At 35.6% G+C, this 17,686-nt stretch overlaps 2 protein-coding genes and 1 long non-coding RNA gene across 4 annotated transcripts in view; 1 reads left to right on the top strand and 2 right to left on the bottom strand.

Annotated features, from left to right (window-relative positions):
• Positions 1-368: 368 nt before the first annotated feature.
• On the bottom strand, positions 369-7,703 carry LOC127071233 (uncharacterized). 2 transcript variants are annotated; one of them, XR_007784946.1, is made up of 12 exons: positions 7,481-7,495; positions 7,280-7,412; positions 7,017-7,099; positions 4,658-6,928; positions 4,320-4,474; positions 3,453-3,538; positions 3,130-3,280; positions 2,266-2,345; positions 1,357-2,183; positions 808-952; positions 549-628; positions 369-466 (listed from the first exon to the last, which is right to left on the bottom strand). XR_007784946.1 is itself a non-coding variant. In XM_051010275.1 (4 exons), the coding sequence occupies exons 1-4, from the start codon at positions 7,686-7,688 to the stop codon at positions 6,894-6,896; spliced, it is 339 nt and encodes a 112-aa protein (XP_050866232.1). In that variant the 5' UTR covers positions 7,689-7,703; the 3' UTR covers positions 6,187-6,893. The 2 variants fall into 2 exon arrangements, 1 of the variants encoding a protein (XP_050866232.1); XM_051010275.1 differs by lacking the exons at positions 369-466; positions 549-628; positions 808-952; ... (4 more) ...; positions 4,320-4,474; positions 7,481-7,495 and adding an exon at positions 7,601-7,703 and having other exon boundaries at positions 6,187-6,928.
• Positions 5,860-10,093, top strand: LOC127071238 (uncharacterized). Its single transcript, XR_007784947.1, has 3 exons — positions 5,860-5,989; positions 7,732-7,803; positions 8,172-10,093. It is a non-coding gene; the product is annotated as an uncharacterized LOC127071238 (long non-coding RNA).
• Positions 9,998-17,686, bottom strand: part of LOC127071224 (serine/threonine-protein kinase S6KL) — a 33,602-nt gene continuing 25,913 nt past the window's right edge. The window contains exons 9-10 of the mRNA XM_051010261.1: positions 10,424-10,648; positions 9,998-10,324 (exon numbers count right to left, since the gene is read on the bottom strand). Coding sequence (XP_050866218.1) covers positions 10,211-10,324; positions 10,424-10,648 — 339 coding nt within the window. The 3' untranslated portion in view covers positions 9,998-10,210. The remainder of the gene's footprint in view (positions 10,325-10,423; positions 10,649-17,686) is intronic.

Raw genomic sequence — 17,686 nt, forward strand, 5'->3', positions numbered from 1 at the left:
TCGACCATAAACAAGTGCTCGATAAAAAGTGGGTTGCGTCTAGAAAGATTCAACTGCGCGGTGACGACCGTGCACAACTCCTCCCTATCCTGATGATGTCGATTATTAATCACATGACGACGATGAAGGTTGAAAGAATCCATGTAGAATCCACTAATGTAAAATTAAAGAAATAATGTTACATCAACGTTAATCAATTTGAATGAATTCCGAATTATCAACTATTCCACGTATATAAAACGCACTTCCCAAAAAATGTACAATCGAACAAAAAATATACTCTGACGGCAAATTACTAAAAGAAGTTTCGCTGAAAGAACACTGCTTAATCGAAGAATGAATGTATAAACTTAAACGGAAGACGTCTACTTTGTTGAACTCTAGCCAAATCAATCTTGCTTCTTTCTAGGAACATGGGCCACACTGTGTTGTTAACGCTGACGAACAAATTTACAGAATCTACGCCCTGAAAAGGTAAATATAGAATTAACTAAACGTTCCCAAAAAGATTACAGTGACAATAGCAATATTTTTTAACTACTGCGCACCACTCGTCGTCCTGTATCGAATATCACTTCTTATCGTACGTAAGTAAAATTGATAATCCGAACATCGTACCTCTTCCATCCTATAATCGAAAGAACGATGGCTTAGATGATTATGTTAGGTTAAGGAACGCAGTAGAATAAGTTATATTTCGCAATTGAACGTGATCGATGTTAATAAATTCACTTGTGGAAATCGCGTTTTCGACATTCGATCGGTACATAAAATTAGAGCGTACGTTAGATAAAATATTCTAATTACCTGCAAGAAAAAAGCTTGGTCATAACACGTGCCAATCATTATTCAAAATGGTGGATTCTGAGGCAGCAAGGAGGCTGTGGACCGCTGCGCTTGCGCATTACGTCACCTTTGCAATGGCTTCCCCACGTGCTTGTAACATTTCGATCTATTTGTACGAAAATATCGGAACATTAAAAATATGATATACGAATTTAAAAACTATCTAAATTGATATCAGACTACTCCATACTATGAAAATTAATCGTTTCACTTTAATATCTCTCAAAATAAAGCTCCTAAGCGTGAAAACTATATTTTTAAGGAAAATGTACATAAGCCTGCATGCAATTACATATTTCTCCTAGATCATTTCTATACAATATCTTGTAGAATTTCTTCTAAGATCATATCTAAGTAGAGTGCAGGTGTGCACTATTAATGGTTGAAAAAAAGAAAAAAAAAATGAAATTAAGAGATGGGTTTTCTGAAAAACCCACAATAAAATAAACTGTAGAATACGCAACGAAATACAGCTGCAGTAAAAGTATGAATAATTCAAAAATATCTTACGGCTAAAGAACTGTCAACCGCATTACAGCAATCAGGAAACGACCCGTCGAATGATACATCCACTCCGTGATTTAAGCAGTATTCGTTCTATCATGTACTATCAACGAAAAGTCTACAATTTTTATTTCGCAGTGATATTCCAAGACGGACGACGGCTCGTTAAAATAATGTAGATTAAGCGCGTTCGCGTACATAGATTTTCCCATCGATCGTCCTCGACGTGAGATCAATTAACGACATCTGAAGCAGGTCTAAAAAATAAGGAGGAGAGTAGAATGTCCTCGGTTATTTTATAATGCTGGACGAAGGCAGAGCAACCAGCGTAAATGCACAGAAAATGGTACGAGACAAATCTCGACCATAAACAAGTGCTCGATAAAAAGTGGGTTGCGTCTAGAAAGATTCAACTGCGCGGTGACGACCGTGCACAACTCCTCCCTATCCTGATGATGTCGATTATTAATCACATGACGACGATGAAGGTTGAAAGAATCCATGTAGAATCCACTAATGTAAAATTAAAGAAATAATGTTACATCAACGTTAATCAATTTGAATGAATTCCGAATTATCAACTATTCCACGTATATAAAACGCACTTCCCAAAAAATGTACAATCGAACAAAAAATATACTCTGACGGCAAATTACTAAAAGAAGTTTCGCTGAAAGAACACTGCTTAATCGAAGAATGAATGTATAAACTTAAACGGAAGACGTCTACTCTGTTGCTAACCTAACTCTAGCCAAATCAATCTTGCTTCTTTCTAGGAACATGGGCCACACTGTGTTGTTAACGCTGACGAACAAATTTACAGAATCTACGCCCTGAAAAGGTAAATATAGAATTAACTAAACGTTCCCAAAAAGATTACAGTGACAATAGCAATATTTTTTAACTACTGCGCACCACTCGTCGTCCTGTATCGAATATCACTTCTTATCGTACGTAAGTAAAATTGATAATCCGAACATCGTACCTCTTCCATCCTATAATCGAAAGAACGATGGCTTAGATGATTATGTTAGGTTAAGGAACGCAGTAGAATAAGTTATATTTCGCAATTGTGCGTGATCGTTATTAATAAATTCACTCGCGGAAATCGCATTTTTGGTATTCGTCGCTATATAAAATCTGAGTGAACGTTAGATAAAATATTCTAATTAACTAATAATTCTAATTAACGAGAGGACGAAGCTCGAGTGCAACGCTTGACACGAGACAATTTAGAATGGCGGATTAAGCGGCAGGAAGGAAGCTATGGACCGTCGCGCGTACGCGTTACGTCATCATTCCAATGGCTTCCCCGCGTGTTTGTTGTTTCGATCTATTTGTATGAGAATATCGAAACGTTAAAAATATGATATACGAAATTAAAAACTATCTAAACGGATATCTTGTTACACCAAACTGTAAAAATTATTCGTTTCAATTTGACGCCTGTATAACTAAACGTTCATGTAGAGACTATTGCGACGATAAAAAATAATCTTTTTCAACTAACGCTTACCAGTCGTCGTTGTGTGTCGTACACCATTTATTATTGTAAATAAGTAAAATTGATGAGGAAAATGCGAACGTCGTAGCTCTTCCGTTGTACGATCGTAAATAACGATTGCTTATATGGTTATGTTAGGTTAAGGAACGCGGTACAATTTACGATTCGCAGTTGGGCGCGACCGATGTTAACAAATTTTATCGGAAAAATCGCGTTTTCGGCATTCGATCGGTATATAAAATAATGGTGCACGTTAAATAAAATATTTTAATTACCTGCAATTAACGAGAGGACGAAGCTTGGTTGGGACACGTGCCACGAACTGATTCAGAATGGCGGATTAAGCGGCAACAAGGAAGCTGTATCGTCGAGCATGCGCGTTACGTCAGCTTTGCAATGGCTTCCCCACGTGCTTGTTGTTTCGATCTATTTGTATAGAAATATCAAAACGTTAAAAATATGATATACGAAGTTAAAAACTATCGAAACGGATATCTTGCTACATAAAATTATGAAAATTAATCGTTACGATTTGATAAAATGTTCGAGTAAGGATTACAGCGATAATAAATAAGAACCTTTTTCGACTAATGCTTACCACTCGTCGTCGTGTGTCCAACACCATTTCTCATTGTAAATAAGTAAAATTGAAGACGAAAATCCAGACGTCGTACCTCTTCCATTCTATAATCAAAAGTAACGATGGCTTGTACGGTTGTTAGGTTAAGGAACGCGGTAGAATAAGTTATATTTCGTAGTCGAGCGTGATCGATGTTAATAAATTTACCCGCGGATATCGCTTTTTCGACGTTCGATCGGTATGTAAAATAATGGTACACGTTGAATAAACTATTCTAATTAACTGCAATTAACGAACGGACGAAGCTCTGTTGCGACGCGTACCACGAAACGATTTGGAATGGCGGATTAGGCGGCAGGAAGGAAGCTATGGACCGTCGCGCGTACGCGTTACGTCATCTTTCCAATGGCTTCCCCGCGTGTTCGTTGTTTCGATCTATTTGTATGAGAATATCGAAACGTTAAAAATATGATATACGAAGTTAAAAACTATCTAAACGGATATCTTGTTACACCAAACTGTAAAAATTATTCGTTTCAATTTGACGCCTGTATAACTAAACGTTCATGTAGCGACTATTGCGACGAGAAATAATAATCTTTTTCAACTAACGCTTACCAGTCGTCGTTATATGTCGAACACCATTTATTATTGTAAATAAGTAAAATTGATGACGAAAATCCGAAAGTCGTAGCTCTTCTATTGTATAACCGCAAAGAACGATTGTTTACACGTTTATGTTAGGTTAAGGAAGGTAGGACGATAATTTACAATTCGCAGTTGAGCGCGATCGGTGTTAACAAATTTTATCCGCTCAAATCGTGTTTTCTGCATTCAATCGCTATATAAAATAATGACGCACGTTAAATAAAATATTCTAATTACCTGCAGTCAACGAGAGGACGAAGCTGGCTTGCGACAAACGCCACGAAATAATTCAGAATGGCGGAGTAAGCGGCAGCAAGAAAGATGTGGACCGTCGTACGTACATATTACGTCATCTTTCCAATGGCTTCCCCACGTGCTTGTAAAGTTTCGATCTATTTGTATGAAAATATCGGAACGTTAAAAATATGATATACGAAGTTAAAAACTATCTAAACGGATATCTTGCTATACCGAACTGTGAGAATTAATCATTTCGATTTGACGCCTGTATAACTAAACGTTCACGTAAAGATTGCAACGATAATAAATAACAATGTTTTTCAACTAATGCTTACCAGTCGTCGTTGTCGTGTGTCCAACATCATTTCTCATTGTAAATAAGTAAAATTGATGACGAAAATGCGAACGTCGTAGTTCTTCCATTGTATAATCGAAAATAACGATGGCTTGTATGGTTGTTAGGTTAAGGAACGCAGCAGAATATATTTCGTAGTTGAGCGTGATCGATGTTAATAAATTCACCCGTGGAAATAGCGTTTTCGACGTTCGATCGATATACAAAATTAGAGCGTACGTTGGATAAAATATTCTAATTAACTGCAATTAACGAGAGGACGAAGCTCGGTTGCGACGCGTGCCACGAACTAATTCGGAATGGCGGATTAAGCGGCAGGAAGGAAGCTATGGACCGTCCCGCGTACGCGTTACGTCATCTTTACAATGGCTTCCCCACGTGTTTGTTGTTTCGATCTGTTTGTATAATAATATGGAAACGTTAAAAATATGATATACGAAATTAAAAACTATCTAAACGAATATCTTGCTGCATCAAACTGTGAAAATTAATCATTTCGATTTGATATCTGTAGAAATAAAGCTCGTAAACGTGAAAATATATTTGTAAGGAAAATGTTCGTGCGCCCGCGTACGATTATTTTTCATATAAATGTGTATTATTTTCGATGTTAGTACGAGGAAAGTATTGATTTTGAAGTTTCTGCTTTTAGAAAGAGAGAGAGTAACCATCCGATTCGTTGAAAGGTCCGTTTTTGTTGACAGTCCATCGCTCGTTGTTTTATGTTGGTTTACGCCAACGATAAATACAGATATAATTTTTTAACGATTTTGACGAACGAGATCGCTTCAAAGATGAATATTCGAGTGAGAATACGATTCTTCCGAACTTTCGAATACGCGCTTCGTTTTGTTTGAAAAAATCGTGTCAAAAAATGATGTTTCCTCGACGATAATTCAGGCATAAAAGTAAAGGATAAGGTTAATTTTAAAATTAGATAGTTTAAATCGTCGTTATAGCAAAGTCTCGTTGGCTGTTTTTGAATACATACAAGAGGCTCTTTATGTAGATTCCCTTACCTATTGTTTCCGGCAAACAACGAAAGAAAAACCGGTCGAGCGTGATAAATCGTCGTTACTACGTGTGTATATATACGTCGTACGTGTATACAATTCGGAGAATTGGGGAAGTCTTGTAGTGAAAAGTATTTGTAAATAAACAAGGGACGATCGGAGAGATCAACCGTGGCACGATTTTCCCACATTCGTCGTCCTTACTAAGGCGTTGCTAGTACGCAGTATTCGTTCCTCTAAGCATCTCTCTGGACGTGTTTTATCTGGACGACGAACGAGTCTAACAACGCTTGCATCGTGTAAGTATCATATTTCTTAACTATTTCTCGTAACTTAATTTACATTGATAATCCAGTTGGCACTGGATATAGCTTCACTCGGAATGATAAAGATTATGCTAGTAATGAAATTCAAGTTGCAAGACATTCGTAACTTGGACTGTCGCATACGCGCGTACATCATCTCAAGCAATTCAAAGAGAGAGATGGAAACACGATATTGTAATTGTTAAATTTATTATCGATTTTTAATGTATAGGTTATATATAAAAATGAAAAAGCTTTTATAATGAGGATTAATTTAAAAAATACTAAATGTGCTCTGTGTAATATATTTAAATTTCATAAAAAAATGAATATTTTATCCGCTTAATTGTAATTGTGTATTCGATAAAAAGTAAAGAATAAAATATATTTAGTTTATGAATGATATTCGTGATCGTTTATCATGCACTTAAATTTCCAACTATGTCCAGTTGACAATAGAAGAATTCGTAGTTCTAGGATGCAATTTATACGATTATATAAAACTTAACATCTTCGATTTTCAGTAAATATTTATCATTGAATGATATAAAAGTCTTATGCCTCAATATTCCTTATTCCGATGATGTCGATTACTAATCACATGTCAATAATAAATATTGAAAGAATCCATATTAAATTCATTAATGCAAAATTAAAGAAATAAAGTTACAAAAATGCTGCGAGAATAGAATGAATTCAGAATCCTCAGCTATTCGATATATGTACAACATATTCAATAAAAAATGCATAACAGAAAGAAAAGTACGAAAGAAAGTTTCGATAAAAGAATATTACTTAATTGAAGAATGAATGTACAAACTTAAAGAGAAGACAATTCTGTTTAACTGTAATCAAATTCATCTTGCATATTTTCAAGTACATACGCCATACTGTACTGTTAATGATAATGAACGGAATCACGATGCACACATCCTGAAAAGATAAACATAGAATTAACTAAACATTCTCGTAAAGAATACAGCGATAACAAATAACACAATATTTGTCAATTATTGCTTACCAGTCGTCGTCGGGTGTCGAATACCATTTCTTGTTATAGACAAAACTGATGACGAAAATTCCGAACGTCGTACTTCGTTCATTCTATCATAGAAAATAACAATTGCTTATATAGTTATATTAGGTTAAGGAACGCAGTGAAATAAGTTCTATTTCGCAGTTAAGCGTGATCGATGTCAATATATTCAATTGCGAAAATGGTGTTTTCGGCAATCGATTGGTATATAAAATAAGGATGTATCTTAGATAAAATATTCCAATTACCTGTAATTAACGACGAAATAACTCAAAACGGCGGATTCAACGGCAGCAAGGAAACTAAGTTGAGCATCGTGCTGGCCTATTGAGTCATCTGTACAATGGCTCCTCCACATGTTTGTAAAGTTTCGATCTGTTTCTATGAAAATATCAAAACATTAAAAATATAATATACGAAGTTAAAAACTGTCTAAACGGATGTCTTACTAGTTCAAACTATGAAAATTAATCATTTCAATTTGAAATAAAGCTCGTAAACACATTTATAATGTTTACTATATTTATAAGGAAAATGTTCATACGACCAAATACAATTATTTTTCATACGAATATCTTCTATTCTCGAAGTTGTTACAACGAAAGTATTTATTTTGAAGTCTTCACATTTAGAAAGAGAGAGTACTCTCAAAGTCATTCAAAAGTTCGTTTTTGTTGACATCGTTTAACTACCTTCACAGTATAGATGACGCCATTCCCGTTCCAGTTTGTACCAGTCAGACACGAGATCGTATCGTCCTCGTTAATTACAGGTAATTAGTAGAATTTTTCTTACGTACACCCTATTCCTATATATCGAATAATAGCTAAGTGCACAATTTTCGTGAGGCTGCGTTTGAAAGTCGAGCCCTTAACGCGTTTAAAAGATATTCGAGAAAATAAAATCGGCCTTTCGTAGATCTCCCTGGGAAACTATTGCGTCGTATTTTTTCTTCGCTTTTACCAGTCTTGTTTTTACGATATCAATACTTCTCTCAATTTTTAACAATACTCCGATTAATAATTTTACATTAATAGTTGTGATCGATAGATATTTTGTGTTATTTTCGATTTTCATATACCACCACACGTACACGCACACTTAATCTTATCCTGCACTAGTTAATATTACATTTTCCAGATTTTCAAGAGTTCTACGAGTTAGAATAGCAGAGCCTCGAGGTGTATAAAGTCAGTGTTAGTGAATAATACATCCGTTAAGTAAATTATTTTTTAAGGATTTGTTCAATAATTGAAAAAGAAGAAAAAACATAACCTACAAAACCATAATGCGGAAGCTTGGATTTTTCGAAGAAAAATGTGTGTAATACGTAGGCATATGTATGTGTAAGAAGATCATTTATTACGAATGTACATCGCCAAATTCTACATTCGTGGGAATGTGTGCGCTGGCTGTGTATAAAAATATGAATTTTTTCGTCCTCTACAGTCTCATCGAAAACAGGTATTTTCTAAGAAATCATATAGGTCAGTATGCCAGTCCAGTTCTTGGAATTTATACAGGCTTTACATAGGTATATAGGTAGTGTCTTATATAGATATATAGATTGTCGTGTCCGAAGGATATATGACACATGAGGTTTTCGTGATTTATACCCACCGTTACATCCATTCAATATATTACTTCGCGATGTATATATTACTTGTTTCTTTTTCTTCTTTTCGATAGTCGAGCGTTTTCGATCCAATTATTATTAAATTATGATACACTTCACTTGAATTGTAAATGACGTATTATTCAATATTTATAGATAAAAATTCGACAAAATATTATTTTTTCCAAATACTTACAATAAAGTTGTAAACGATTAGCAAATTTTTTCTAACGCACATCTTCCAGTATATCAATCGATGGCAGAACGCGTGATTTTTAAGAGACCACGTTCGTAAGTTTGGTCGACCAATTCGTATCATCAAGTTTAAAAGATATACACGAAAATAAAATCGGCTTCGTAAAGCGCACGGGGAGTTATTGCGTCATATTTTTTTATGATGCTCCGATCAATAACTTTGCATTAATAGTTGCGATTGCATTATATTCAATTTTCATGTACGAGCGTATATATATATATATGCACATCCTCCCCCCTACAATAGAGAGAGAGAAAACTTTTAATCTTATTCTATGCTGATATGATCTTATATTTTTCAGATTCCCAAGAATTTCACAAACTAAAAATAACACCATCGAGAAATCAATTTTATATACATACTTCCTCTTCGTATACGGACAGATGTTCTTGTTTTAATACGTAGAGCTAGATTTTTAATAGGGAGAAATTATTAATATTCAGCATGGAGTCATCGTAATGTGTGTATTTCTGATATGAGAAATTTACCGAACGAGAATAAAACAAAAATAATCGAGCAAAAACAAAAGAGATCTTTATTGTTATACAATATTTCGTCAATTATAGATGTACGAAAGCATTGATTAATATCAATTTATCAGATCAGATGAAATTATATAAAATAATTTTTTAGAGAAATGCACTAGAAATTTGCAAAATGAAAGTTTGCAATTAATTTTCTTCTTTCGTTATTAATGACCTTTAAATTTTCGATTAGTAAACGTTCCAGATTTTTATTATTAAATATTTAAAAACGATAAGTCAAAAAAATCTACTTATCTGTTCGTATTGAAAGTTGGAACAAATTGAAAATAATACTTTTCCTTTGATAAATATTTTTTAAAGGTTACGTAAATTCAAAGTTAGGTAAATTCATTATAGTAATCATTATTAATAATATATTTAGCAGCATAAAAAGGGCTAATAAAAGAAATTTAAAAATTTAAAAGAAAAACAATGTTAAATTTATATAAAATAAAGAGAAATCAATATAAAAAGCAATAAAACGTGACGACGTGGTGGGAAGAGGTCTATGAAAGAACAGATATAAAATTTTTTATCAAAACATGTATAACGATTACCTCGCGATTATATGTACTATTGTTTCAAGATTAGTTAGATTTACTCCATACACACATACATTGTCTAAATGAATATAAAATAATTGAAATTATAAATTATTTAAGCTTAAGGCTGTTCATCATTCTTGTTTTCTAATGGTTTACGCCATAAATTTAATGGATATAGAACATAGACGCTGCATTTTTTACTATAGTGCGGATTTCTCTTTCACCATTGCTCTATACATTCAGCGGTCTCTAACGACGAAGGAGTCGAAGTCGGCGAAGTCAAAGCGCATTTGTGCATTCAAAGAATTCTTCGATGGCTCTTTCGACCTGCCCAATATCTTAAATGGAGATTCCTATGAACAAAAAATAATAATAAATAAATAAAAGAAAAAAGATATTAATAAAACCAACAATACTCATGTTATTTGTAAAAGAAGCGATCTTTCAATTACTTTTTTATACATATAACTTTGCACGTTATAGCCCATATAGAAAGCAAGCGTTTGAAGGGTTAATATCGATCGAAGTCTCAATAATGGATCCGGCTGCAATAATCGCTTGAGAAGATCTGTTGCTGCGTGAGAGAGATTTGTACCGACTGGTAAAGTTCCCGGTGGGAGGGGAGAATTCTGCTCGATGCGATCTGAGAAAAGTTCGCATGGTGCAATGGATGGATACTGAAACAAAAAAAAAAACGTATATACATATTTCTTCTGTAATTATAATTTCTTAAAAAAATTTTGAGAATGTAAAAATACGTGAAAAAAGTCAATAGAATAATCGATAGAGATATTACAATAGAATAGGATATTTATTCAGTCCAAAATGATCGAAATCGGATTTTCAATCAAACTAAGAACAGCGTGTTTGACTCTCTTTCGAGACATTCAAGGGCCAAGGTCTCTCTCTCTCTCTTTTTCCCTCTCCTTCTCCTTCTCCTTTTCTCTCTCTCTCTCTCTCTCGGTCCTCTCCTTTTGCGGGTACGTACATAAATATTTGCGCACGCGAGTTGTAGAAAAGGAGAGAGAGAGAGAGAGAATGTCGGTAAACTAGCGAAGCTATTACCAATGTGGATTCTATCGCATCTATAGAGAGGCAACGTGTACGTATGTACTTACGTTCGCTACGATATTACGCGACTAGCACATACATACGAGGAGGGTCAACGGCCACTCGCGACCCTCAACCTATTCGCACGTTCGTGTTCCTCCGGCCTCTCCTACAGTACACGCAACCTATGCTCAATCTCACGCGATCTTATGCTGGTCTACGGATTTCTTTCATTATACCACGGACCGCCATTTTTATCGAAAGCTCGCACCTTTCAAGGCGACCATTTTGAAAATAAAAATAAAATGACGATCGATCCTAATTAATCGCGGGAAATTGAATAGGTGATCGAGGAACTTAGAAACGATCGTAAATACACAGCACCAGAGTTGCGTGTAATTAAGAAGGAAATAGAAATAACGGAGTGAGTATAGTTCTTTTTTTTCCTGAAATCTCCAAGTCAATCGTAGAAAGAGAGAAGCAAAGTCATTCTTGTACATTAACCTTTTCAAGGACATTGACACATATGTGTATATGCATTTGATTTTTTTAAAATTCAATTCATTTGGACTGAAATAAGAAAAACATTCACTATAGGATCTTTCAAAAAAGGAAAATAGAAATCTGGTAGTATGTAAAATTAACCGCGATATAATTAATCCTTTGAGTTAATCGAATAATTTCAGTGTCACGGAACGTCTCTCCAACGATTCAATGAATTTTATCTTAATCTCTTCTTTTTTACATGCTACCCCGTAGTGACTATCATTTTATCTCATAACGCCATCTTAAACGGCTTGCACGAGAGAACGCGTGATATTAAAAGAAAGACCGTCGGCCATCTCGGATAAATATCATCCTAGATCTTTGAGAATACACCAGCACGCGTTCTCCTCTCGTAGTACGTTCACCGATTGCTACGAACTAATCGTTCATTAGTCACTATGACTTTATCGTCTTTTACTTCGATGTGTGTTTACAATCAACCTCAGCAACGATATAATGAGAGAGAGAGAGAGAGAGAGAAGATGAAGAAGAAAAAACGCAGGAAGGAGATTCGATCCTCTACGGTGAACGGGACATTTCAATTTCTATCTCGACGAGGACCTTGACCGAGAATAACGGTATAAGCGTACGATCGATCAGTGATTATAGATACGAATCATTTAGAACGATTTTATATTTCTTCGTATTTTTTTTCTTTTTTATTTCTTTTTTCTTTGATCTCAACGTAAATCACGAAAGAACGTAAGTTTAATGGCGTCACACTAATTTATAGATGTATCTATAATATATCTCGAAGCTATTCTCGTCTGGATGATGTTGTATGATTTGTCTATTTATCATCGAATAACATCATGCATCATATACGTATGTACGGTGTACCATGATTCCAATGAGATACTCGTGAATATGTTCATTCGCCATTTTCGATCTTTCGTGTCGAAGCGAAAAGGATGAAATACGCGAGGAACGCGATAAGGATGCTTTCTACAACGAAGAGTTATGCTCGTTGCATTGTCGCAATATGGAAAGCCACGAGAAACGAGGTAAAAACAAGAGACATACGTTAAATAGCTAATCCTAGTTGGGTTCTATTATAGAGTCAGTTGGATTGCACGTTTGTCGAAAAGACAACGAATATCAGAATACATAGTGTTGAAATCAGGATTCGAGTAGTAGAATTTAACAGGGTAAAAAGAGTTAATCCTTTGTACTCTTTATTTAATTAGTTTGAATTGTATAACTAATCTGTTCTTATACAGGATGTCCAATGTACAAAAACATATTTCTTTTATAGCCTTTATTTTAATAAAAATATGATAATATTTTGTAATAAAAAGAAGTGCTATAGAATGTCATCCTAAAAAATGTCGAGTTACGCTCGACATAAAAGTTCAAAGGTTTAACTCTTCACAAAGATTTCTATAAAAATAAATAAGTAATATTTTTTCGTCTATAAGGAATTTACATTATACTTTTAGAATGATTTGTTTGATTTTTAATCAAAATAAATTTCGTATATATCTACACGTCAATTGATTGAAAATTAATTTAACAAATTAATTTGAACGTATAAAGTTTTGACTAATAAAAGATCGGATGGATTATGAAGAATCTCTCAAAAGGATCGGCGTCTAGACGAACCAAAAGAAAGCTTCTCGAGACGCGAAAAATTCGTGTCGTCGAACTTGTCTTCTTCGAACCGATCGTTTTTTCTCTTCTTTCTATCTGTTGTTAAAAGAAAAGAAAGAAGTAGAAGTAGAGAGAGAGAGAGAGAGAGAGAGAGAGAGAGAAATAGCTAAGAGCAGCAGCTAATTGCTGAGTAAACTCAAACTCAAAGTTCAACTTCTCGGTGCGAACCGTACTGCGCGACTATCCGCGGGTCCTTTCATTAACATCAACACATCTGTACGTACAAACGTATATACATGCGTGTGTCCCTCTCATAATTGCACACAATTTGTGTGCACTAGCTAAGAGTACAACTTTACGAGAGCCCACGTGTCCTTCAGGAAGTTCTAAAGCTTGAAGCTTTCCGTTTGGCTAACTTTTCTACGTGATATATAAGGTTCTCTTCTCTGAAAAAATGAAGTTACCAGCAAGAAGTTTCCTTAGTAGAAGTTTCCTCTCATACATAGTTTCCTATGTAAAAGTGACCAAGTATTTATCGGATCTAGCTTCCTTTACGTCTATTTTGTTTGTTAGAATTTTTTAGAGAATATGAGAGTGACTGTTAAATTGTGAAAAGCAAATATGTGGTCAATAAATTGAAAGAAGACTATTATCAATTCGTAATATTCATCTTATATGATTTTTTCGAAATAAAAGATATAAATAAATTTCACTGTCATCAATTTTTATTAGAGCCTGTACAGAAGACCACCTATTATCTTTACCTTTAGTAGTCAACGTACTAATTGATTCGACTTAATCGGTCTTAATTTTGAGATAAACGATTGAAGACTTTAAAGAGACGAACGAAACGGATGTCACGAAACGAAAAGGAAGCCCCAAGATAGACTTGTGCGCTCGCTCTCGCACATTTATCGTCTGTCCGTGCCGTTTCTTCTCCACTCGCGAGGATACTCGCTCGACGATAAATGCGACAAGGATTTTAGAAGCATCTTGGTCACCACGTACGCAAATCTTCTTGGTAATTGTGTAAGATCTCTGTTTAAAAACGTAAAGATATTGAAGAAAATTTTGATATTTGTTCGTATTTCAAATATGAACGAGATTCTGTCAGATACGTGACAAGAGATAGAAGAAGAATAAGCAGAAAAAAGTCCTTGCAGTTTGTATAAAACCTCTGAAGATATATAAAGATTGAAAAAGATTATAATTCTCTCGTAATTCAAATGAAATTGTGAAACTTGATAATTCAAATATATCATCCTTTGAAATAATCCGAAAGAGATTTCTCAGGTGTATAAAAGCAGATGGAAGAATAAGAAAAAGAAGAAGAGGAAGAAGAAAAGTATAAAAAAGAAGAAGAAACGGTCGATCGGTTGTGTTACGACGTTCGCAAACTCGTTTCTTGTTGCGGTGCATCGACCAGAGAAGGCACCGTCCAGTTCTATTCCTGGCACGATGACGAGCTTTTTCAAGAAGTCGTAGGATCGACGACATCGAGCTAGAATCTACAAATAGCGATCGACGATTACGAATCCATCAACGACGTTGGCGCCGAAGGCGGAGTCCTTGTCAAGAATTCTCTCGAGCGCACGATCGATCGAACGCGAGCGAACGAAAAAGTAAAGACGAGAATGAGGCCGATGACTTCTCTATCGAGATCTGATCAACGTTAATCGAAATAACGGCAAATCTCTTGATTCATAAATTTAAGAGAATTTACAATTCAGATCATAGATAGATATCGCACGAGAGAAAGAGGGAGGGAGGGAGAGAGAGAGAGAGAGAGAGAGAGAGAGAGAGAGAGAGAGAGAGAGATTTCTTGCGAACACATAAGCTCGAACAAAATTAACAGATTCTTCCGACAGATTAGCATTGAGCTAACGAAGTGAAGTATAATAACGAGCTTGTACTTTGGACAAATTCCACGACCATCGTTACGGGATATACTTTTTCTCGAGTTAACTTCATTTAGCACGATCTATACCAACGATGAACCTTCTTCTAGAGTGGTACCATAATGATTCAATGTGCATTGATCTTTCTTTTATTTAACGACACTCGGAGGTTTCTTTTCTTAAGAAACTATAAAGTGTGTGTGTCGATTTGAATCACTATCTTCTTCTTGGATTCTATTAAATGGGAAATTTAGTATAACATAGGTACATGTTTAAGTATACGTAACTGTGTAGAAACAGAGCAAAGAAAACACAGTTTATAAGATTTCGTTGGTTAAGAGAAGGCTATTAAAAGGACGATCGAGCTATAAGGAAAGGATAAAAAGAATAAAAAGGTAAGGAAGAAGGCGTGGAAAGAGGAAGAACACTGTAGTTTGTAGCCAGCACATGGCAGATATTAACTTCCCATTAACCATAGGGTTTGCCATTAGAGAGAAGTCCGGTACAAAGAGCCGACTTTGCTGGCGCCAGTAGTAATCGCCATCGCGTATTAGCCGCTCGTGCAATCCTCAAGCTGCAACGATTCCTCCTCCTGCAGCTATTTATAAACCTGCCCTGTACCCGCAAGTAAACTCAGAATGCTGCTTCTAGCTAGGGTGAAATCCCTTTTGATATTCATTTGCCGCGATGAAATGTCCTGACCGATCTTTAATTTTTATCTTTCTTGAGAGAGATAAATCATTCAGAATCCATATTTATCATTGTGAAATATAAATATTGAGATATGGATAAAAGTAATCTACATTTTTTTTGTTAATCATCGACCGTATTCTTCTTTGATATGAAATTCTACATAGGAAGGATGATAATTGTTCAAAAGGAATTAGTACTAATCTCGGGAACATTGAAAATGATAATCTCGATCGATGTCGATGACGATGAATATAAGGCGATGACCAGAGCAACGAGGACCGTTTGTCTCGAGCAAAACCTGCAATATAATCTCGAGCTCAAGATTGATGTTGACGATTTATATCTAATATCATAAAACTCTCGTACGTATAGTAATCTAAGATATATAAATAGCTTGCTTGGATAGCTAGGTGATGAAACGAGCTCATTCGTAGCTACGTAGATACATATATCCGATGAGAGACCATAGAGAAGCAGGCTTAGGGTAATTACACCGAAGCGAAGATAGCGGTTATCTCGTGCTTCCCTCGCTAATACTGTTCGTGAGAAGATGTAACGAGCGTACCTGTTTCACGAGACACGGTATCTCGCGGTCTGAATAATATTTGAGATATATCGCATATAATCTCTCTCTCTCTCTCTCTCTCTCTCTGGAATCATCGTCACCAAGAAATTCAATTTGATTTCATGCTGTAGAAAGAGAAAAAAGAAGAAAACAAAATTGCAATTTAAGAGAGTGACGAATATGAAAAAATATCAATCAAGTAACTATCTCCAAAGATATTTCCTTTCTCTGGAGGAAACGAGGTAACAAACGTTATAGTAACTCGGTTGCTGACTATCCTGGCCCTATGGATACGCAGGAGGTGCATGGACATAGGCACGCACATTGCGATTAATGCACGCGATCTATAAATGGATCTGCTCGGAAAGGTGGTGGTAAAGAGCAGTGGCGAAGGTATTACCGAAGGGGTCTGGCGCGAGACTCGCAGCACGCGAGCAGTCTTTCGTCCCTGCGGTAGGAGGAGAGAGAAAGAGAGAGAAAGAAGAAAAAAGAAAGAAAGGAGGATGGACTGGTTCGAGTTGGATGCCTTCACGAGCATCGCCATCGAGTTTTTGCAATGTTGAAGGAGATACGCGTAGGGAATAATAGGATATTGCGCTTTTCTTGATCTTTAGATCCGATCGAATTTTAAAATATCGAAGAAAAGATCTGTTGAGAAGAAATCCGAATCGATCGACATCGGCTAAATTATGTTATTTGTTATCTATGGAGAATTTCTAAAGGTAGATCATCGAGGAGTCTTAGGAAATTTTCGAGAATTCTCTTTGATCTCTAAGCTAGAAGAATTCTGATACTAAAATAGCCTTTCAACGTCGATTACGAGAAGTTTCAAATCCGTGGACTTGGTAATCGGGTTTACTTTTTCTCTCTCTCTCCCTCTTTCTCTCACACACGTAGAAAATCTACAAAGCATGGACATAACGAGCGTAAAAAGAAACAGAGCTGGTTCGCCTTGCGAACATTATTTTCTTCTACTAAGCCTTCGATACCAAAGATGCGAACATATCACTCTCGAAATCTCGAGAACCATCTCTCTCCCTCTCTCATTTCTTCTATCCAGACAAGCCCATCCTTTTCCTCCTTTTTTTCTCCTTCTTCTTCTGCTTCTGCCTCTTCTTTTTCTGCTTCTTCTTCTCTTCCATTTCTTTGGGAGAACTTCCATTATCGTAAAGAGATCCTCAGAATCGAAGGGACGAAATTGAAACGAGACAAAGACGATCCTTCCAATCCCTACCTCGAGATAGGAACATTACGTACGTATCGAGGTTTGCACGGATTTGCGCATTCAACATACGTCCAACGTGCGTTGTTTCTTCCCTTGAAGAGTGCACGGCGCGCCTTGTCCGTAAACATCGTTACGGGAGATAGCACTT

Source organism: Vespula vulgaris, chromosome 21 (genome assembly GCF_905475345.1).
Source record: "Vespula vulgaris chromosome 21, iyVesVulg1.1, whole genome shotgun sequence".
Taxonomy (NCBI): Eukaryota; Metazoa; Arthropoda; class Insecta; order Hymenoptera; family Vespidae; genus Vespula; species Vespula vulgaris.